The sequence below is a fragment of the Takifugu rubripes genome, chromosome 12 (assembly GCF_901000725.2).
Source record: "Takifugu rubripes chromosome 12, fTakRub1.2, whole genome shotgun sequence".
Lineage (NCBI taxonomy): Eukaryota > Metazoa > Chordata > Actinopteri > Tetraodontiformes > Tetraodontidae > Takifugu > Takifugu rubripes.
In genome coordinates this window covers 7,977,883-7,999,965 of record NC_042296.1, presented here as the reverse complement: position 1 = coordinate 7,999,965, position 22,083 = coordinate 7,977,883, and the positions used below count along the sequence as shown (strand labels likewise).

General features: G+C 44.6%; 1 protein-coding gene and 1 pseudogene across 2 annotated transcripts; both read left to right on the top strand.

Moving 5' to 3' along the window:
• Window positions 1-2,834: 2,834 nt before the first annotated feature.
• LOC101078287 (class I histocompatibility antigen, F10 alpha chain-like) lies at window positions 2,835-13,942 on the top strand (annotated as a pseudogene). Its single transcript, XR_003890153.1, has 8 exons — window positions 2,835-2,906; window positions 7,535-7,801; window positions 11,529-11,807; window positions 12,331-12,657; window positions 12,893-12,997; window positions 13,134-13,154; window positions 13,269-13,342; window positions 13,472-13,942. The product of XR_003890153.1 is annotated as a class I histocompatibility antigen, F10 alpha chain-like (transcript).
• Window positions 13,943-19,266: 5,324 nt separating this feature from the next.
• LOC115251836 (major histocompatibility complex class I-related gene protein-like) lies at window positions 19,267-20,985 on the top strand. The gene is made up of 5 exons (XM_029845505.1): window positions 19,267-19,502; window positions 19,615-19,835; window positions 20,080-20,452; window positions 20,632-20,742; window positions 20,957-20,985. The coding sequence occupies exons 1-5, from the start codon at window positions 19,304-19,306 to the stop codon at window positions 20,968-20,970; spliced, it is 918 nt and encodes a 305-aa protein (XP_029701365.1). The 5' UTR covers window positions 19,267-19,303; the 3' UTR covers window positions 20,971-20,985.
• The last annotated feature ends 1,098 nt before the right edge of the window (window positions 20,986-22,083 follow it).

Sequence of the window (22,083 nt, the reverse complement as noted above, 5' to 3'; positions counted from 1 at the left end):
ATCAGGTGACTAGAATGTCTCAAGTGTTCAAAATTTTAAGTAAAGTGAATACAACACACCAAGTGTTCAATATTAAGTGAATACAACACACCAAGTGTTCAATATTAAGTGAATACGGCACCCCGTGCACAATGCAACCAACGAACGATAGAAGGGACAGGAAGTGACGCAATACTCACTCACCCAACAATCGAGTGCTGAAGAACTGCTCCAGGCCTGATTAATTATCATTTATGAGCCTAAAGATTTTTTTTCCAGGAATTTTCTCACATTAAACAAGTTTTGTTGGAACTTGGCCCATAAGAGGTTAAATAATAAAATAATACATTGTATTTTGTTGACTCTTCCTAAATATGTGTTATATACTATTAGTTGTGCGTTATTTACTACTAATACACCACTAGCTGTACGTGGGATTCTTTTTAACATCATTATTGTTGGCAGGACTCGTAAGCAGACAAACCAGAACTGACAGTGTGAAAACCAGGTTTGAATCAACTCGGGTAGTTCAAAGGTGCGCGGAGTCCACCTCCGAATGAGGGCGCGTGGCGACCTGGGAGGAGACGTGAGAATCGCGGGAAATGTGACTTGGCGGGACGGAACACGAGAAGTGTTTGGTTCAAAATGCTTTTTGTACATATGCTCACATGCTTATCACTCACATGCAGAAACTGCCCGTCTGAAGACAGTGTGACCTGCTGCTTGCGTAAGAGAGCCATCGTTGGGATTGAGATTCTGATTGATATTCGGTCCCCTCGAGGTAGCGAGAGACAGATGTACCCGCTGTTGGAACGTTCCGTTCCAATTTCTATATGTTCAGTTCTGCTTTTGTCTGCGAACACTCCACCCTAATGTGATACCAACATGTTTGTCTGTTAGTATAAATAAACCCTGTTGGACAGCACCTCTGTAGCTCACACGGCAGACGTGTGGTTACCCTCACACAAGTAAAACAAGAGTCTCCGTCTCATTCCTCTGAAGGCAACGGCACAGGGAGAAAACTAACCCTTTTCTCCCTAACAAGACACCACTGACCCACGTTGACCACAAACCGACCAGACGCTGGTGATCGGGAGGCGGCGGCTTTTGAAGAGTGGAGATCGGTGACCAGCTGCAGGTGTGACGGTCACCTGAGAACCCAGGTGGATCCACCACGCCCCCTAGTGAGAAAACCAGGAACACAAACAGGCACCAACACACAATTATCTCTGGTCAGATTTCAAGTTAATTTATTTCTGTTGAACCACAGTTTTAGTCTGATTCATTTATTATGTAATAAATGAGTTTAACTGCTGGCTAAACTGAGTTCCATCCAGTCGTCCTTTGTGTTTTATATCATTTGATCAAAGGTGTCGATGACCCTGTGATTGTGAGTGTGTGTCCACCAGTTTGTCCTTCAGGACTTCATGGACTGGTGTGAAGGATCTTTGTTGGATAGAAATGTGTCCAAACCCAAATAAATGATCACTAACTTTTATTCATTAACCAGACAAAGTGGTTGAAAATACAAAATCTTGGTGGATTTATTCTGTAATAAATCACTGATGTCAACAAGACACCAGCAACACACGAGCTTTTAGGTATTGAGACGTTTTTTAGTCACAAATCTTTATATGGATTCTATTTCTTAATGCTTTTATTATCATCACTTGATTTGTTATTTTGTTTTTCATTCACTGGCTGTAAAATTGTCCCACTGAATTAATAAAATGACCTTGTGAATTTGCAACAATGTAAAAGAATTCTGCTGGAAAAAAACTCTTCAAACAGAAAAATAAACAAGCTGTTACGAGCGGTTGTATCAGGACCCGAAAGCAGGCAGGACACAGTGGCGTATCGTTCCGAGAAGCTTTATTAAAGTTTATAGAACGTTGTGCAACTCAAAAAAAGGCGTGGAGACCACGACTCGGTTCTTAATCAAAACAGGGAATGTAAACTTACGACAAAAATCCCGAGCGGGGTCGAAAGCAGTCCATGAAGGATAAAGACAAAACAATAATCCGATAAACGGGTTCAAAAGTTATCCACGAAGGAAAAAGTCTCACGAAAGTCCAGGAGGGTACAGCCGGGGTATTCCGAAACAGACCAAACACGCCAACGCTGGCCAACCTTGAGAACAGTCCATAAATAGGTGGCTTGGTTGCTGATAGTCTGCAGGTGCACCAGTCCCCGGCACCACCTGCGGCTGAGGCATGGCTCCACCACGCCCCCTGCAGGAGAAACCCTGCAAAAGAGTTCCCAGAAACTGGGAACCTGACACAAGCTGCAGTTTAAAGTTTGTTGGTTCCTAATTTGGACCTGTGATCCCTGAATAATTATCAAAGGGAAAATCTCAGTTCAGAGAGTGAAGACTTATTTTAATAAAGTGTGTGTTCACCCAGAACTCTGAATCCCAGTAAACTCCAGATGTTTGAGGGAACATGAAGACCTCCGCTGCAGCTTTCCAACAGTTTTCAGATTTTCGCCAGACTGAAACTCGGAGGTCAAAAGTTGAAAGAGTCAAAAGTTTTAGGAAATTGTGTGAGAACGTTGAGTGTAGTGATCAGACACTAGAGAGAGCCCTTCACCCGGTAATGAGCGCGTTAGTTCCGGAGGTGACGTCATGGTGGGGCAGCTCTCGCACACCGGCTTAAAGGAGTGAATTATTGATGGATTTAAACATTAGATCAACAATGACAGACTGTTGCAGCAACACACACTTTAGATCTTTAAGTTTGCTCTAACTGGAGACCCCCCCCCCCCCCACCTTCACCCTCCAGCTCTCACTAAAACGAGTGGCTTTCACTTTCACTTTGGCCCCGTTCAGACACAACTCACAGGAATCTGTTAGGTTTAGGTTTTTTCCAGGAAATCCCTCGACTTTCTGCTTCTTCTGGCACTAATGAGTCTGCCCGACTCTTCAGCAGGTCAGTTCTGATCATTTTAAATGTGGAAATGCTGAATTCAGTCAGGTAACTTTCATTTCAGGCTAAATTGCAGCTTTCATAAACATATTTCACTCTTATAGTTAGATTACTTTCTTTTATTCTGAATAAAAACAACAAAGACTCGGAAATGAACCAAGGTTTCCATTTGCTTGGCGATCATTCACACACTTGGGGTCATCTATCAGACGCAACTCAGAGGAATCTGTTAGGTTTAGGTTTTTTCCAGGACCTGATAGCAGGCAAAACGCAGTGGTAAAAGTAAAAAAAGTCTTTATTCAAAGATTAATTTGGCAGTCCTTCTGGACCGCAGGGAAGCACTCGTCCAGTCCTCCGGGGCGCACAGAGAGCTCCAGCGGGGAGCCAACACGGGAGTCAGGTCCTGCGAGTTCTGCACTCCAGCAGGGCGACGTGGAGACCTCGAACGAGCAGGAAAAAGCGTCTCAACGAGAGTCAGGGTGAGGCGAGGACAGCGCGGTGGCAGAAAGTAGGCCTTGCCCTGGGGAACAACAGCAGTCATGGGACAATTATATGCACTTTAAAAGATCCTCCTCACAGGTTCCAGCCCATTTATTGGAGTTCCTACAGTCTGCAGTCTTAAGGCTCCTCTAAAAGATCTCCCGTTTGTCTCCTAGTGCAACCGTCCCTCACCATTTACTACTCCCTGTCCTCTGGACTCCCAAACATCCCTGAGTTTTTTGCAAGTGTGGAGGTCAGTGGACTTGAGGTTGGATACTGCGACACCACGAAAAAGAAAGTAGAGCCAAAGACAAACTGGGCAAAGACGTTCCTGGACCATCACCAAGAACAGCTGGACTGGTACACTGCAGAGTGTGTGGAGCGTTTTCCAGCCTACATGAAGTACTGGATGTACAATGTGAAGGAGATCTACAATCAGACTGGAGGTGAGACCATGATCCACTTTTTCTTCCATGCAGAACTCATTGTGCACTCAAGAAAGGAGGTGAATTAGCATAGCATGCTCCAGATTTACTGACCTCTGCGTTCTCCCAGCAGGTGTCCATGTTATACAGAAGCTTGATCATTGTGAATTGGACAGTGAGACAGGAGAAATCTCTGCTTTCTCAAAATTTGGTTATGACGGACCTGTTGGAACTGGACCTGAAGACGCTGCACTGGACGGCTCTGACACCAAAGGCTCTCGCTGTAAAACCCAGATGGGATTCTGATGAACATAGAACACTCAGGATTAGTCTGTACATCACCAAGGTTTTTCCAGAAAGGATGAAGCAATATTCTGCCATTATGAAGGAGCACCTGGAGAGAACAGGTAGAGACACGTTAACCTTCTGTAAGAACTCAGCAGGACCAGGTGACAGGATGATGTCACTGACTGCCTGCATTAATATGTCCAACATGCAGGAAAACGTGACTCTTCTCAGTTTTACCGACCCAGTTAGCTTCTTCAGGTGTTTTTGATCAGGTTTAAACAGTTGCAGCATTTGAAGCCTTAAATTGGGGCGAAGGTTGACTTTGTCCTGCTGATGAACCACCATGAGGCAAATGATGGGTTCCTCTCTGTCCCCCCAGAGCTGCCGTCAGTGTCTCTGCTCCAGAAGACCCCCTCCTCTCCTGTCAGCTGCCACGCTACAGGCTTCTACCCCGACAGAGCCACACTGTCCTGGAGGAAAGGTGAAGAGGAGCTCCATGAGGACGTGGACCACGGAGAGATGCTCCTCAACCCTGACGGAACCTTCCAGATGAGTGTTGACCTTAACGTGTCCTCAGTCCCACCTGAAGACTGGAGCAGCTACAAGTGTGTGTTTCAGCTGTCTGGAGGGAAGGAAATCACCAGAACACTGGACAAAAACCAGATCAGGACCAACTGGGGGGAGACTGGTGAGCCTCTGAAGGTCCAGTAAAGATCATGTCCAAAGATGCTTCCTTTTCAGTTCTAAAGTACATGTTCGGCTCAATCCCTGTCCCACTGAATTAATAAAATGACCTTGTGAATTTGCAACAATGTAAAAGAATTCTGCTGGAAAAAAAACTCTTCAAACAGAAAAATAATAATAAGCTGCAGTTTAAGGTTTGTTGGTTCCTAATTTGGACCTGTGATCCCTGAATAATTATCAAAGGGAAAATCTCAGTTCAGAGAGTGAAGACTTATTTTAATAAAGTGTGTGTTCACCCAGAACTCTGAATCCCAGTAAACTCCAGATGTTTGAGGGAACATGAAGACCTCCGCTGCAGCTTTCCAACAGTTTTCAGACTTTCGCCAGACTGAAACTCGGAGGTCAAATGTTGAAAGAGTCAAAAGTTTTAGGAAATTGTGTGAGAACGTTGAGTGTAGTGATCAGACACTAGAGAGAGCCCTTCACCCGGTAATGAGCGTGTTAGTTCCGGAGGTGACGTCATGGTGGGGCAGCTCTCGCACACCGGCTTAAAGGAGTGAATTATTGATGGATTTAAACATTAGATCAACAATGACAGACTTTTGCAGCCACACACACTTCAGATCTTTAAGTTTGCTCTAACTGAAGAGCCCCCCCCCCCACCTTCTGAAAGTCGCTTTCACTTTCACTTTGACCCCGTTCAGACCCCATTCGCTTCTACCTGGTCCTAAGTGACGTCGTGCCATTGCAGAATTCCTATTGGCTCCTGATCACGTGAACACGGTTTATTTCTCCTTTCTCGCCGCTTTTCCTCATTTTTCTCCCGGACCGTCGAGGCGGAATCATGCACTTTGTATCTGACCACAAAAACTGGCTTTCATCATGAAATCCCTCGACTTTCTGCTTCTTCTGGCACTAATGAGTCTGCCCGACTCTTCAGCAGGTCAGTTCTGATCATTTTAAATGTGGAAATGCTGAATTCAGTCAGGTAACTTTCATTTCAGGCTAAATTTCCGGAAGGTTTCCATTTGCTTGGCGATCATTCACACACTTGGGCTCATCTATCAGACACGACTGAGAGGAATCTAGTTCATATCAGGAGGGTTTAAACTTTAATCATTAATAAATGTGATGAAGAAAAGCAGAATCTCAACCACTGTGGAGTTGATCCCAGTCTGAGAATAAAGCTTCAACAGCAGCTCCTCATGAGGAGAATCTTCACTTGTGATGATGGAAATGCTGCAGTTGATCCAACATGTGAGGGAGAAAAATCAGCTTTAATCAGAACAGAAGTGATCCTGATGAAGCTGAAGACAGGATCCCAAATCAGCGTTGGGATGTTTAACATGTTGCCATTAATCTTTCCACAAGAAATACTTTATATTTGCCTCCAAATAAATGAACTTATGAAACTGAACTTCTCTATAGGACTAGGTGTTAGAGTCCCGACCTAATCATGGCAAGTGAAGAAGACTTGGGTGGAGCAGGATTGGCACTCATGATTCTGTGGTGTCACCAGCTCGACACATCATCAGTTGTGTGCCTTGGCATCATTAGGTGTTTCAGCCATTTAAACACAAGACACCCTCCACCAAGGTTGGCCCACCACAGGCTGATCAAACCTGGGTGTGTGTGTTGCACAATGGCACCACATGATCACTTGGCCGCCCACAATATGTCCCTCCGTTTCAACCACAGCCAGTGACTGCTTTGCTCTGCTGTGGCAGCGAGCTCTTTTACTGCCCTCCGTTGGGCCTGCCCTCTGATGCCCATTTCCTTCAGGAGCTTTGTGGTGGTTCTGGAAACAAAGCCTCTGCAGCCTACCTCCACAGGCCACACTTTTACACTCCAGCCCCGCCCCTCTGCTTCAGCTGCTAGGTTCGCATAACGTAGTCTCTTCCGTTCGTATGCCTCCCCGATTGCCTCCTCCCATGGGACAGTGAGCTCCACGATGAAAACGCGCCGACAGGATTTGGACCATAGGACCAGGTCTGGGCGCAAGTTGGTAACTGCGACTTCAGGAAAAATAAGCCTCTGGCTGAGGTCCACCCGCATTTCCCAGTCTCGGGCAACGGTGAGGAGCCGGCCTCCGGAGGAGCTGGCTTACTCCCTCGTTTCTCCCCTCCCCGAACGAAGGACATTTTCCATGGGGCAACAGGTTGGGAATTTGGAGGCATGGAATTGATCTTCTCTTCACCCTCCTCTTCTCAAGTTCAGCCGCCAAGCACTTCAATACTTGATTGTGGCGCCAGGTGTACCTTCCTTGGGTCAGGCTGATCTTACAACCCACCAAGATGTGCTTGAGGCTTGCAGGTGCTGCACACTGTGGACAGGCTGGTTCTTCTCCATACCAGAGATGTAAGTTGGTTGGAGAGGGAAGGACATCGTACACGGCTCTAATGGTGAAACTAAGCCTGCTAGACTCCATGCTCCACAACTCGCTCCATGTAATTCTCCTCCTCTCAACACCCTCCCACTTCATCCAGCAGCCTTGCTGTGCTTGAGAGACCGCTTTGGCGCACCTAGATTATATTTTGGTATTTTTAAAAAAATGTGCTGATAAAAATTTTAAGCCAACGATGAATTTAAAATGAAAATAACTTTAAACACTGGAAACTAATTAAAGTGTAAATAAATGAATAATTAGTCTTTTTCTATATTTAATTTTGTTTTCTGATTGTGTGTTATTAATATTAAACTCTTGTTGAGTCGTTTCTGACAGTAAAGTTGTGATATTTGATATTTTTCTCTCAGTGACTCACACTCTGAAGTATTTCAACACTGCATCTTCTGGAGTTCCAAACTTCCCAGAGTTTGTGGCTGTTGGGATGGTTGATGATGTTCAGACGGTTCACTATGACAGCAACACCAGGAGACTACAGCCCAAACAGGAGTGGATGAAGGAAGTTACAGCAGATGATCCTCAGTACTGGGACACAAACACTGGAATCTTCATGAGTGCCCAGCAGACCTTCAAAGTCAGGATTGAAATTTTAAAGCAGCGCTTCAACCAAACTGGAGGTGAGTTGACTTTTCTTTACTCCTGATAAACTATTGTTGACGTCCAGTTGTGTGTTTTGGTGATCAGGTGATCACACACACTCTTCATCTGGGAGTGTTTCACTCACCTTGATCCAACAGTGTGATGACGCCTCCTCTGGGCTCAGACACACTCCGACTCAGCAGAACGCTGAAACTGGACCGGACCTGCCTCACTCACACTGTTTCTGACCATCCCATAATACCCCAGAGACGTTGGTCAGGGCGTCAGCGGCAGGTTAGCCAGTAGAGGTCACATGACCTGCAGAAACTAGAGGATTCATCACATCACACGTTTGTTTGTAGCGGCTGAGCTGAGCTGAAGTGGACCACAGTGAGTCTGTGCATCATCCATTCATCTGGGACCACCCACAAACACTCACTGGCTCATTTCACCACTTCATCCTTTCATTAATGAATGAGTGTCATGAACGCCACATTTAGTTCTGATGATCTCACCAAAAACAGGAAAATGAACCCACCAAAACATGAAGATACACAGAACATTTGCTCCTGGAACCAGAGGCTGGGCCTGTTTTCATATTTCCAGCCAACAGCTCCACTTAGTGACACCAACAAAACCCTGTTGAGAACTTTGTGACTTCCTGTCTACATCTGCTCAGGGAGCAGCAACAAATCTGGTGACTCTTTCTGCTGTTGGTGGAGACAAACATCAACGTATGAAGCTGAATTAGAGCCGGAGCCGTTATCATTTTCTCCCTCTGACACGTTTCTCTTTTAGTCCATTTAGATGACAAATGTAGTCCAGTTAAAGTCTTCTATGAACTGTTCCGTGTGTTTAGGTTGGTGTTCCTGTGTTCCTGTCACTTGTTTTAGGCTTCATAATGGAGCAGAAGTTTAGAAACATGACAAGAAGCTTAAAAAGCAACATAACCAGGAACACTTCCAGAGAGCCTCTTTTGGGTCATTTTGCTGCTCCTCAGGCTGGATACAGGAGGAGGTCGGCCGTAGGGCCAGCAGGTCCAGCCCACATAGCAGGAATCTTCTTGATTTAGAGTCATATTCTAGCATGAGACTCAGCAGGACAAACAGGATTTAGCTGTATTTATAGAAAGGATTTACCTTATTTTTGCGACAATAAGGTGGAGGCATGGTAAAACATAACGCTACGCTAGCTTAAAACATGCATGCTAGCGTGTATTTAGCAATGCACTCACGTACATCAGATTTTGTATCCAAAATGAATCCCAAATGGCTTTTGCAAATGTTGAAAAGCATTTATAGATTTTGGAACTCAGTGCACACATAAGGTGCACGCATGAACATCACATGTTAAGACACCTTGTCCACTTTAGAGAAAATTTAAGACTTTTAATTGCGTCTTATGGTCGCAAAAATACAGTAAGTCGGTAAGTTCAAAACAGGATCAACAGATTACACATTTATTTGCAGTTGAAAACATATTTAAGGTGTTTTGCTGACTTTTGGTGTCTCCCACAGCAACATTGCTCCTCTCACGTTCCAACAACCTGTAAATATAATTGGGCGGATTGTGAGACGACGTCATTGAGCGTCTTCTAGCGACTTGTTGGACAGAAAATAGAGACCTTTTGTATTGAGGAGTCGGCAACAAAACCAGCTAAGACAGAGTCTCATCAAGTCAAATCAATGTTCTTCCACATCTTTATTATCAATATTTCTACAACTGAACAATATTATCAGACTTTTTGAGTGAGACATTGATGGATTTATTAATGCTAACGTCCAGATTGATCTTCAATACAGGCAAATAGAGGTGGAATCAGGGTCGCTCACTGGTCAGAATGAACTTCAAGAGGAATAATGTCAGCATGTGCAGTCAAAAAGAAGAAGAGAGTGGAATAAAGAGGCTGCAGGGAGTTCTATCCCCTCAGGAGGAAACCAGCAGGTTAACAGCATATTCTGAATGACAGCAACTGAACCTGCAGCTGGGAAAAAGGCTTAAAAAGACTTTAGAGTCATAATAATGAACTGAGCTGTATATCTGCCAATAACTGACTCCTCTTTCATGGTTAGTGAGGAAGGTTCTAAAGACAGAAGCAACAACAGGAGCCTGCATGTAGAAACAACCAGTTCAGAACAAAGAGGTTCACATACATTAGAGAGCTTAAACACAGCAGGACTCAAAGAATCAGACCCTTTTTAAAAATCACTTCATCTGAAACAGCATTATTACAACTACAAGGAAGTCCAAGAATTTCCACATCTAGAGGTTCTACCGACTAAAATAACCTCCTAAAAAGGTTCAGGATGGAAAAGCCGACGGGTCCACAGACGCTGTTTCCAGCTCTGATTCCAGTCGTCCCAAAAGCTCTAATGACTCTGAGCCTCATTAGCTCTAATAACAACATGAGAAGCAGAACGATGAACAGCAGAGCAGCACAAATCTCCCCATCATCAGCTGGATTCTTGAGCTGAAACAGAAGAAGAAAGGAAAGGTTGTGTGTGCTGATGGTTTGTGACTAAAGTGGCGCCATGGCGACGCCTCCATATCAGCTGGAGTAGGAAGGAATTAGACAAACATCAGGATATAATATCAACCAGGGCAAAAATGTGCTGCAACAGCTTCAACAACTTGATAAAAATGTGTCAAATATCTCATGATGAGTTTATTAAATCCCAGCTGCACAAAGAAAAGGAGCTTCCATTAAAGATCAGAGCAACGATGTTGGAGGATTTTCTGATGGAAAGATGAATCAAATCCATCCAATTCTCAGGCTGATACAGTTTCCATGCTCCTCTCAGACTGTTGCCATCAACAAACTCCCTTTGTCTGGTGTGACGCTCTAATAACGCTGCCAGATGGAACTAAAATGGCTGCCCAGCCCTCCTGATCTGGGAGGTTGAACCCTCCAACACGGAGCTGCTTCAGATCAAAGCTCAGTTTTCCTACCAGGAGAAAAGAATTAAAACACGGACGAGGAATCATCAACACTCACAACGAGCAATTACAGCCTGATCAGCAACGAGGGAAACAGCAACTTTGGATTCTGAGTCAGATTTAAGAACTTTCTGATTTTAGATTTTGTTGGTCCATTTTTCCAGAATAAAGATCAAAGAACCGTCTCAGAATCATGAAAGCAAAACTGAGAGAAGAATCAAGTTTATTAGGAAAGAAAAGCTGGAATAAAGACGTGAGTGAAGGAAACTGTCAGGAACCAGATAAGAACCCAAATATGACACACGGGTCTGGCTGAACACCGCTTTATTGTCGGACAGAGACATCAGAGAGGATTCACCGGGGAGTGAGCAGAACAGAATAGTCGGGGACAAGCAAGGTCGAGATCGGGCAGAAGGCAGACAGAGTTTACAGGGGAGCAGACTAAACAGAATGGTCAGGAACAGGCAAGATCGGAACCGGGCAGGCAGGCAAACAGGAATACGCTGGAAGGTCATCAGGAACGAATAACGATCTGGCACCGAGTGAGTGTGACGCTGGAGAATATATACTGGCAGGTGAGTGATCAGTGGGTGTGACAGAAACAGGAAGCAGATTCCAGGTTTACAAGGGTGACACGGTTCAGTCAGGATCAATGAGGACTGTCCAGGTGAGGACAGTGTCCATCAGACCAGAGACAGCTGTTGGGAGCATCAGTGAGTCTCTGGGGGACGGTGAGACGGTCTCACCTGTTGACAGGTGGGTGAGCGGTGACGTCTCTCTGCTTTACTCACCTCTGTCTCTGTCCCTGTCTCTGTCTCTGTCCCTCAGGTGTCCACATCTATCAGTTGATGTGCGGCTGTGAGTGGGACGATGAGACTGGAGAGAAGAATGGATTTTTTCAGCATGGTTATGATGGAGCAGATTTGATCTCATTTAAACCGAAGGAAAGAATCTGGGTCGCTGCCAAACGAGAGGCTGAGATCACCAAACACAAGTGGGATCAGAATGAAGCTTTGATAGAACGATGGAAGTCCTACTTTAACCAGATTTGCATCGAGTGGCTGCAGAAGTTTGTGAACTATGGGAAGAGCTAACTGATGAGAACAGGTAGAGTCACATGACCTGTGGCAGCATGACATCACACACCTGCAGGACACCTGTGTCATCCCTCCACCCCCACACATCTCTTCCTCCCTCCGTCTGTCACTCTACCTTCTTTCCACCTGTTCTCTCCACCTACCCCCTCTTCCTCCTACCCTGTCTCCCCCACCTTCACCCCATTTCTTCCCTCTGCTTTACTGCCTCACTTCTCTTCACCTGTTTTCCTACTGCCCCCTCCACCCCCCTCCCTACCCATTCCTCCCACCCTGTCTCTCTGTCTCTCACCCACCTGCCCCCCCCCCCCCCCCCCCCCCCCTCCTACCCTGTCTCCCCATCATCCCCCTCTGGTCCCCCCACCCTGTCTCTCTGTCCCTCACCCACCTGCCCCCCCTCCTATCCTGTCTCCCCATCATCCCCCTCTGGTCCCCCCACCCTGTCTCTCTGTCTCTCACCCACCTGCCCCCCCCTCCCACCCTGTCTCCCCATGGCCCCCCTCTGGTCCTCCCTCTCATCCTCTCTGTCCCCCCAGAGCTGCCGTCAGTGTCTCTGCTCCAGAAGACCCCCTCCTCTCCTGTCAGCTGCCACGCTACAGGCTTCTACCCCGACAGAGCCACAATGTCCTGGAGGAAAGGTGAAGAGGAGCTCCATGAGGACGTGGACCACGGAGAGATGCTCCTCAACCCTGACGGAACCTTCCAGATGAGTGTTGACCTGAACGTGTCCTCAGTCCCACCTGAAGACTGGAGCAGCTACAAGTGTGTGTTTCAGCTGTCTGGAGGGGAGGAAATCACCAGAACACTGGACAAAAACCAGATCAGGACCAACTGGGGGAAGCCTGGGGTCAGAGGAGATGGTGGTGAGAAGCACACTCTGATTTTACTGTCTGAGGAATATTTCTTCTTTTCTTGAGTCAACAGGATCTAATTACAGGACATGAGCAGGAATAGCAAATGTTCAAACAAGCAAACGTCCAAAGATGTCAGCTCTCCTCACACTTAAATAATTCAGACAGATGAACAGATTTGGAGATGATCTTCTTTAGTCTTTGTCATCTGTGCTGGTTTTGATGGTTTTGCTTGTTTCCTCTCCAGCAGAGGATCCCAGTAACACGGCCGTCATCGCTGCTGTTGCAGTTGTTGTTCTGGCTCTCGTTCTCATCGCCGTCGTTGGTTTCCTCCTTTACAGGAAGAAGAAAGGTGAGAGATGGAGATGGAAGCAGAGCTTTAATCCTTCACTCTGCTTTTGCTTTAGTCTCAATGACAAAAGAAGAAAACGTTGATAAAATCTCTGTCAAAGATCTAAAGCAGCAAAGCTAATCGACTTTCTTCTCAGTTGCAGGCAAATGTACCAAACGTGAGTAAAAGTTGAATCACATTTGGATTTTCTCTGGTGTTTGCTGAACTTCTCTTGCAGTAATTGTGTGTAACTGTGGTTTCTGCTCTAAGAATCTTTGTTCTGACCTTACAGCTGAAGGTCACTCTGAGGTCAAGGAGCCACTGAAGCCAAATCCAAACTAAAGGAGAACCGTCAGCATGAATAGGGTGAGTAGCTTCATGTTAGAGCAGCTTTATACTTGTTTTTGATTCATTGAGCTGCTCCTCTGGTGAAACTGGATCAACAATGAATATTCTGGTTTAATGTGTTTGATTATTTGGTCTTTTTCTTTTCAGGATGCTCTGGAACAAGGAGTGTTCTCCTGGAATAAATGCAACAGCTTATTAACCATTAGACACGTTAGAGGTTGTAATTATCAGATCTTTGCTTTTATTCTGTATAAAACTGTGTTTGCTCTGATTTTTAGTTTTCATTTAAAATCAACTGATTTTAACCAGAAATCATCACTCTTCTCATCATTTGGGTTTAAACATGAGCGTGACCTTTAATAATGGGGGTGTTGGGTCTTTATTGAGCTTTTAGCCAATCAATAATGTATCTCTGGATGATGTGTTCACATTAACTGTTGTGTAAACTCATAATTTAAGAGCAGATTTAAAGGGTTTGTTTAAAAGATGATTTCCTGATTGTGCTGTAGAGATGAAAGTTGAAGCTGGAAACCAATTTAAGATGTTTGCAGGAGTTTTCTGCTGCTTTAGATTTAGATTAATGCTGATTTTTGCTTTTCAATAAAATCCCCAACCCTGTTTTGGTGAGTTTTTTTTTTTTTTTATTCCTTTCAGGTTGTGATGCTCCTGATCTGTCAAGTTTTTAGTTTAATTTAGCCTTTAAACAGTTAAGATGCTCCCTGTTACGTGAGTGTTAAGGAGGCCAGGACCCAGATGCAGAGTGCAAAACAAAAGGTTCTTTCGACAAAAATGCAAATGATTGAACCAAGTAACAACAAAAAAAAACAACTCTAAGAAAGTAGCAACAGAAAAGCGAACGAAAAATCACCATGAAATGGGAAAAAAAAACGTCGAGGAAAAGTACAACTGAAAGCAGTGGTGAGGCACTGAAAACACTTACTACTTGGGAGATTAACACAAGGCGAAGGGCTGGGGATCTCTGAGCTGGAGCTCGGTACCGAAGCATGAGCAACAATCCGGCACCGGAGACAAAGAGGGGAGAGCTTAAGTAGGAGCTGCAGGTGTGACAGAGGCTCAGCCCTCAGAGAGCAGCCCGCCCCTAAATGCTGCTCCTGCAGGTAGAGGAGGAGGTGAGAGGTCTGAGTGACAACCGAAACAGAACCACAACACTCCTCGTATGGACAGCCTGGCTCACCTTTTATGGTCCAAATCAGAAGGTCTCTGTCATTAAATCAGATGTGTAAAAATCGACCAACTGAAATTGTTCCTAATTAAACTAAAGACCAGAAAGACTTTGTGTAAATGATCTGTTATTGTAGGTACATTGTTATAATCCATCTATAATCTCTCTCTGGAGTCCAAGGTTGATCCTTCTCTTCTCTATCAACTGTTTCTCTCCAACATTGTTGGTTCTTTTCAGCAGAGTTCTGAGACTGGTCCCATAATGAGACTGAAATAAGCTGTGCTACATTTCAACAGCAGCTAATTTGGTTTTTGTCTCATTAAAATATTTATATTGAAACATTTGCAGATTTCTTTGGGAAAAAATGAAACAGCTGTGATGGAATTATCACAATAAAGTCGTATTCTAAACATGACGATGCAGATTTTTAGACTTTACATCTATTTCACTGATGCTCAAAGTGTCATTATATCATTAATTATCATTTATGAGCCTAAATATTTTTTTTCCAGGAATTTTCGCACATTAAACAAGTTTTGTTGGAACTTGGCCCATAAGAGGTTAAATAATAAAGTTAATTTTATTTTGTTGACTCTTCCTAAATATGTGTTATATACTATTAGTTGTGCGTTATATACTATTAGTTGTGTGTTATATACTATTAGTTGTGTGTTATATACTATTAGTTGTGCGTTATATACTACTAATACACTATTAGTTGTGCGTTATATACTACTAATACTATTAGTTGTGCGTTATATACTACTAATATACTATTAGTTGTGCGTTATATACTACTAATACTATTAGTTGTGCGTTATATACTACTAATACTATTAGTTGTGCGTTATATACTAATATACTATTAGTTGTGTCTTATATAGTATTAGTTGTGTCTTATATACTATTAGTTGTGCGTTATATACCATTAGTTGTGTTGTGACTCCTACTCTGGCCCCACCTACTCCTGTGCAATCAGCTCAACCACCACCACCCGTGCCCTCTCCTCCAGCTGCACCCAATCCGCCCAAACGACTCTGCACCCATAAAAGGCCCCTCTGCACTCAGGCCAGTGCTTGATCTAACTGGTGTTTTGGCAACACGTACCGTCGACCCAGCATCTCTCCAGGCTCCCCAGCGCCTCTCTGCGTCTCCCCCTGCTCCTCTGCAACCTTCCTAGCCCCTCTTCCCCGGACGGATTTCCCCTGGCCTCTGGACACTTGGACTCCCCCACGGACTCTCGCCCCCGGATCTCGGACTTGGTTCGTCTGCCGCATCACGCACATGTACAACACCCCTTCCACTGATATTTCATACACGCACTCACGCATTCACACGCACACACCCTCACGATTCACACTTCATTTACATCTGCATCCAAGACATTCCCCCACGCCCCCTATAGTTTGTCTCGGCCTCCCTCCTCATTTAGTTTCTTCCCTCCTGTCCTTTTGTTTCATTAAAATCGTCTGAGTTACTTTTAATTCCCGTGTCTGTCTGCCTTCTTTGGGGTTCCGCCACACTTGACCGCCAGTCCTCTTGAGCTTAACAAGTTGCGCGTTATATACCATTAGTTGTGCGTTATATACCATTAGTTGTGAGTAATATACTATTAGTTGTACGTGGGATTCTTTTTAACATCATTATTGTTGGCAGGACTCGTAAGCAGACAAACAAGAACTGACGGTGTGAAAACCAGGTTTGAATCAACTCGGGTAGTTCAAAGGTGCGCGGAGTCCACCTCCGAATGAGGGCGCGTGGCGACCTGGGAGGAGACGTGAGAATCGCGGGAAATGTGACTTGGCGGGACGGAACACGAGAAGTGTTTGGTTCAAAATGCTTTTTGTACATATGCTCACATGCTTATTATCACTCACATGCAGAAACTGCCCGTCTGAAGACAGTGACCTGCTGCTTGCGTAAGAGAGCCATCGTTGGGATTGAGATTCTGATTGATATTCGGTCTCCTCGAGGTAGCGAGAGACAGATGTACCCGCTGTTGGAACGTTCCGTTCCAATTTCTATATGTTCAGTTCTGCTTTTGTCTGCGAACACTCCACCCTAATCTGATAACATGTTTGTTAGTATAAATAAACCCTGTTGGACAGCACCTCTGTAGCTCACACGGCAGACGTGTGGTTACCCTTACACAAGTAAAACAAGAGTCTCCGTCTCATTCCTCTGAAGGCAACGGCACAGGGAGAAAACTAACCCTTTTCTCCCTAACAAGACACCACTGACCCACGTTGACCACAAACCGACCGGAGGCGGCGGCTTTTGAAGAGTGGAGCTCGGTGACCAGCTGCAGGTGTGACGGTCACCTGAGAACCCAGGTGGATCCGCCACGCCCCTAGTGAGAAAACCAGGAACACGGGCACCAACACACAATTATCTGTTTGGTCAGATTTCAAGTTTATTTCTGTTGAACCACAGTATTAGTCTGATTAATTTAATATGTAATAAGTGAGTTTAACTGCTGGCTAAACTGAGTTCCATCCAGTCTTCCTTTGTGTTTTATATCATTTGATCAAAGGTGTCGATGACCCTGTGAGTGTGTGTCCACCAGTTTGTCCTTCAGGACTTCATGGACTGGTGTGAAGGATCTTTGTTAGCTAGAAATGTGTCCAAACCCAAAGAAATGATCACTGACTTTTATTCATTAACCAGACAAAGTGGTTGAAAATACAAAATCTTGGTGGATTTATTCTGTAATAAATCACTTTGATGTCAACAAGACACCAGCAACACACGAGCTTTTAGATATTGAGACGTTTTTTTAGTAACAAATCTTTATATGGATTCTATTTCTTAATGCTTTTATTATCATCACTTGATTTGTTATTTTGTTTTTCCATTCACTGGCTGTAAAATTGTCCCACTGAATTAATAAAATGACCTTGTAAATTTGCAACAATGTAAAAGAATTCTGCTGGAAAAAAACTCTTCAAACAGAATAAACAAGCTGTTACGAGCGGTTGTATCAGGACCCGACAGCAGGCAGGACACAGTGGCGTATCGTTCCGAGAAGCTTTATTAAAGTTTATAGAACGTTGTGCAACTCAAAAAAAGGCGTGGAGACCACGACTCGGTTCTTAATCAAAACAGGGAATGTAAACTTACGACAAAAATCCCGAGCGGGGTCGAAAGCAGTCCATGAAGGATAAAGACAAAACAATAATCCGATAAACGGGTTCAAAAGTTATCCACGAAGGAAAAAGTCTCACGAAAGTCCAGGAGGGTACAGCCGGGGTATTCCGAAACAGACCAAACACGCCAACGCTGGACAACCGTGAGAACAGTCCATAAATAGGTGGCTTGGTTGCTGATAGTCTGCAGGTGCACCAGTCCCCGGCACCACCTGCGGCTGAGGCCACGCCCCCTGCAGGAGAAACCCTGCAAAAGAGTTCCCAGAAACTGGGAACCTGACACAAGCTGCAGTTTAAAGTTTGTTGGTTCCTAATTTGGACCTGTGATCCCTGAATAATTATCAAAGGGAAAATCTCAGTTCAGAGAGTGAAGACTTATTTTAATAAAGTGTGTGTTCACCCAGAACTCTGAATCCCAGTAAACTCCAGATGTTTGAGGGAACATGAAGACCTCCGCTGCAGCTTTCCAACAGTTTTCAGACTTTCGCCAGACTGAAACTCGGAGGTCAAAAGTTGAAAGAGTCAAAAGTTTTAGGAAATTGTGTGAGAACGTTGAGTGTAGTGATCAGACACTAGAGAGAGCCCTTCACCCGGTAATGAGCGCGTTAGTTCCGGAGGTGACGTCATGGTGGGGCAGCTCTCGCACACCGGCTTAAAGGAGTGAATTATTGATGGATTTAAACATTAGATCAACAATGACAGACTGTTGCAGCAACACACACTTTAGATCTTTAAGTTTGCTCTAACTGGAGAGCCCCCCCCCCACCTTCACCCTCCAGCTCTCACTAAAACGAGTGGCTTTCACTTTCACTTTGGCCCCGTTCAGACACAACTCACAGGAATCTGTTAGGTTTAGGTTTTTTCCAGGAAATCCCTCGACGTTCTGCTTCTTCTGGCACTAATGAGTCTGCCCGACTCTTCAGCAGGTCAGTTCTGATGATTTTAAATGTGGAAATGCTGAATTCAGTCAGGTAACTTTCATTTCAGGCTAAATTGCAGCTTTCATAAACATATTTCACTCTTATAGTTAGATTACTTTCTTTTATTCTGAATAAAAACAACAAAGACTCGGAAATGAACCAAGGATTCCATTTGCTTGGCGATCATTCACACACTTGGGGTCATCTATCAGACGCAACTCAGAGGAATCTGTTAGGTTTAGGTTTTTTCCAGGACCTGATAGCAGGCAAAACGCAGTGGTAAAAGTAAAAAAAGTCTTTATTCAAAGATTAATTTGGCAGTCCTTCTGGACCGCAGGGAAGCACTCGTCCAGTCCTCCGGGGCGCACAGAGAGCTCCAGCGGGGAGCCAACACGGGAGTCAGGTCCTGCGAGTTCTGCACTCCAGCAGGGCGACGTGGAGACCTTGAACGAGCAGGAAAAAGCGTCTCAACGAGAGTCAGGGTGAGGCGAGGACAGCGCGGTGGCAGAAAGTAGGCCTTGCCCTGGGGAACAACAGCAGTCATGGGACAATTATATGCACTTTAAAAGATCCTCCTCACAGGTTCCAGCCCATTTATTGGAGTTCCTACAGTCTGCAGTCTTAAGGCTCCTCTAAAAGATCTCCCGTTTGTCTCCTAGTGCAACCGTCCCTCACCATTTACTACTCCCTGTCCTCTGGACTCCCAAACATCCCTGAGTTTTTTGCAAGAATGGAGGTCAGTGGACTTGAGGTTGGATACTGCGACACCACTAAAAAGAAAGTAGAGCCAAAGACAAACTGGGCAAAGACGTTCCTGGACGATCACCAAGAACAGCTGGACTGGTACACTGCAGAGTGTGTGGAGCATTTTCCAGCCTACATGAAGTACTGGATGTACAATGTGATGGAGATCTACAATCAGACTGGAGGTGAGACCGTGATCCACTTTTTCTTCCATGCAGAACTCATTGTGCACTCAAGAAAGGAGGTGAATTAGCATAGCATGCTCCAGATTTACTGACCTCTGCGTTCTCCCAGCAGGTGTCCATGTTATGCAGAGGCTTGATCATTGTGAATTGGACAGTGAGACAGGAGAAATCTCTGCTTTCTCAAAATTTGGTTATGACGGAGAAGACCTGTTGGAACTGGACCTGAAGACGCTGCACTGGACGGCTCTGACACCAAAGGCTCTCGCTGTAAAACCCAGATGGGATTCTGATGAACATAGAACACTCTGGATTAGTCTGTACATCACCAAGAAAGGATGAAGCAATATTCTGCCATTATGAAGGAGCACCTGGAGAGAACAGGTAGAGACACGTTAACCTTCTGTAAGAACTCAGCAGGACCAGGTGACAGGATGATGTCACTGACTGCCTGCATTAATATGTCCAACATGCAGGAAAACGTGACTCTTCTCAGTTTTACCGACCCAGTTAGCTTCTTCAGGTGTTTTTGATCAGGTTTAAACAGTTGCAGCATTTGAAGCCTTAAATTGGGGCGAAGGTTGACTTTGTCCTGCTGATGAACCACCATGAGACAAATGATGGGTTCCTCTCTGTCCCCCCAGAGCTGCCGTCAGTGTCTCTGCTCCAGAAGACCCCCTCCTCTCCTGTCAGCTGCCACGCTACAGGCTTCTACCCCGACAGAGCCACACTGTCCTGGAGGAAAGGTGAAGAGGAGCTCCATGAGGACGTGGACCACGGAGAGATGCTCCTCAACCCTGACGGAACCTTCCAGATGAGTGTTGACCTGAACGTGTCCTCAGTCCCACCTGAAGACTGGAGCAGCTACAAGTGTGTGTTTCAGCTGTCTGGAGGGAAGGAAATCACCACAACACTGGACAAAAACCAGATCAGGACCAACTGGGGGGAGACTGGTGAGCCTCTGAAGGTCCAGTAAAGATCATGTCCAAAGAAGCTTCCTTTTCAGTTCTGAAGTACATGTTCGGCTCAATCCCTGTCTCTAACCTACACTCGGATCATAGCGCTGGGATTCTTCATTTAACTGAACATAACCTCACATGTTGAGCAGTAAAAGTTCAGTGTTGTGTTCCAGTCTCATCCTCAAACCATCCTGGTGCTGCTGTTATCATAGTGATCCTGGTGGTTCTGCTGCTGCCGGTGGGCGTCGCCATTCGGTTCTGCATCAGGACAAGGAATAATCCTGGTGAGCAACTAAAACCCGCTGCGTTTATTGCTTTAAAAATAGGCCTTTTATTTCTCCAGCTTGGTTCCAGCTCTAATCTTAATGATGAAATGTTCCCACCAGCAGCCTTCTCAGGAGATCCCAGTCAACAAGCTGCTTCCCACATGCTGAATAACAACAATCACTTGTGAAGTCTTGGCAGCGACCTGTCAGTTAATCAAACATCTCTCTACAGCGTCCCCGTTGTGATCAGAAGACGACTCCATTTTGTGTTTCGTCTTTAAAGAGGTTGGATATTCTACAAAAGGCACATGACCAGTGGAGCTGCCAGCAGAACCGACAGTTGAGGATGATCCTGATGATACTGTGCCAGGATAGAGGCAGAACCACTCCGGTGTGACCAGATTCTCAGCATTCCTGCAACCATTTCCTTTCCACGGGACTTCCTCATTGTGTGGGAAAACAACTCTCAACGTGAAACACAGCCAACTGGTACAGAAGGATTTTTCACACTTAACTTTTACAGCGGGAATTTTAATAAGCTATTTCGTTATTGGCATTTTAGCAGCAACTACGTTAAAAGAAGTTTCTTAAATAGCAAATTCATGGACTTTAACACCAGGAGGGTTTTTGGAGCAGCAAACGGGAAGTTGTAATTTCCTGATGTGTCCAGCTGAGGGCGGCATTGATCTGAAATATTTAAATATTCTTTTATTTGAAGATTGATGCACATCGTCTCACGGGAAACTCCTCTTTCTTCATTTTACTACTGTATACTTGTTTAATTTAATATACACAATAATCCACCTATTTTATGCCTTTTTTGTGCATTTGCCTTTAGGACAGTTTTTTGCTGTATTGTGTTTTGCCCTTTTCTTTTGTACTGATATTTTCTGATGATGGCTGCTGGAATAAAAAAAAAGAATAAATTAATTCCCTGCAAGATAAATTATCATCTGATTTGTGCCAACTGATAGACAAATTCTGGCTGCAGCATCATCACACACCAGTAAAATCAACTGTTTGAGTAGATTAGCTGACAGGCAACCGAGGAGGTAATAAAATAATGTAACTTCCTGATCTGTCGAGCACAAATATTGGACCAGTCCAATATACCAAACTAAAAGACGATTATTATTATTATTATTATTATTATTATTATTATTGACAACAACAATAAAATAAAACAACAACAACAATATATTAGTCATTCACTGGCTGTAAAATTGTCCCACTGAATTAATAAAATGACCTTGTGAATTTGCAACAATGTAAAAGAATTCTGCTGGGAAAAAACTCTTCAAACAGAAAAATAAACAAGCTGCAGTTTAAAGTTTGTTGGTTCCTAATTTGGACCTGTGA

What these genes read in the sequence shown, in the direction of transcription:
- LOC115251836 (XM_029845505.1), top strand. Translation starts at nt 19,304, where the DNA reads ATGGAGGTCAGTGGACTTGAGGTTGGATACTGCGACACCACTAAAAAG. An exon ending in GATCTACAATCAGACTGGAG is followed by an intron (nt 19,503 to 19,614) that starts GTGAGACCGTGA and finishes TTCTCCCAGCAG; the next exon opens with GTGTCCATGTTATGCAGAGG. An exon ending in GACCAACTGGGGGGAGACTG is followed by an intron (nt 20,453 to 20,631) that starts GTGAGCCTCTGA and finishes GTTGTGTTCCAG; the next exon opens with TCTCATCCTCAAACCATCCT.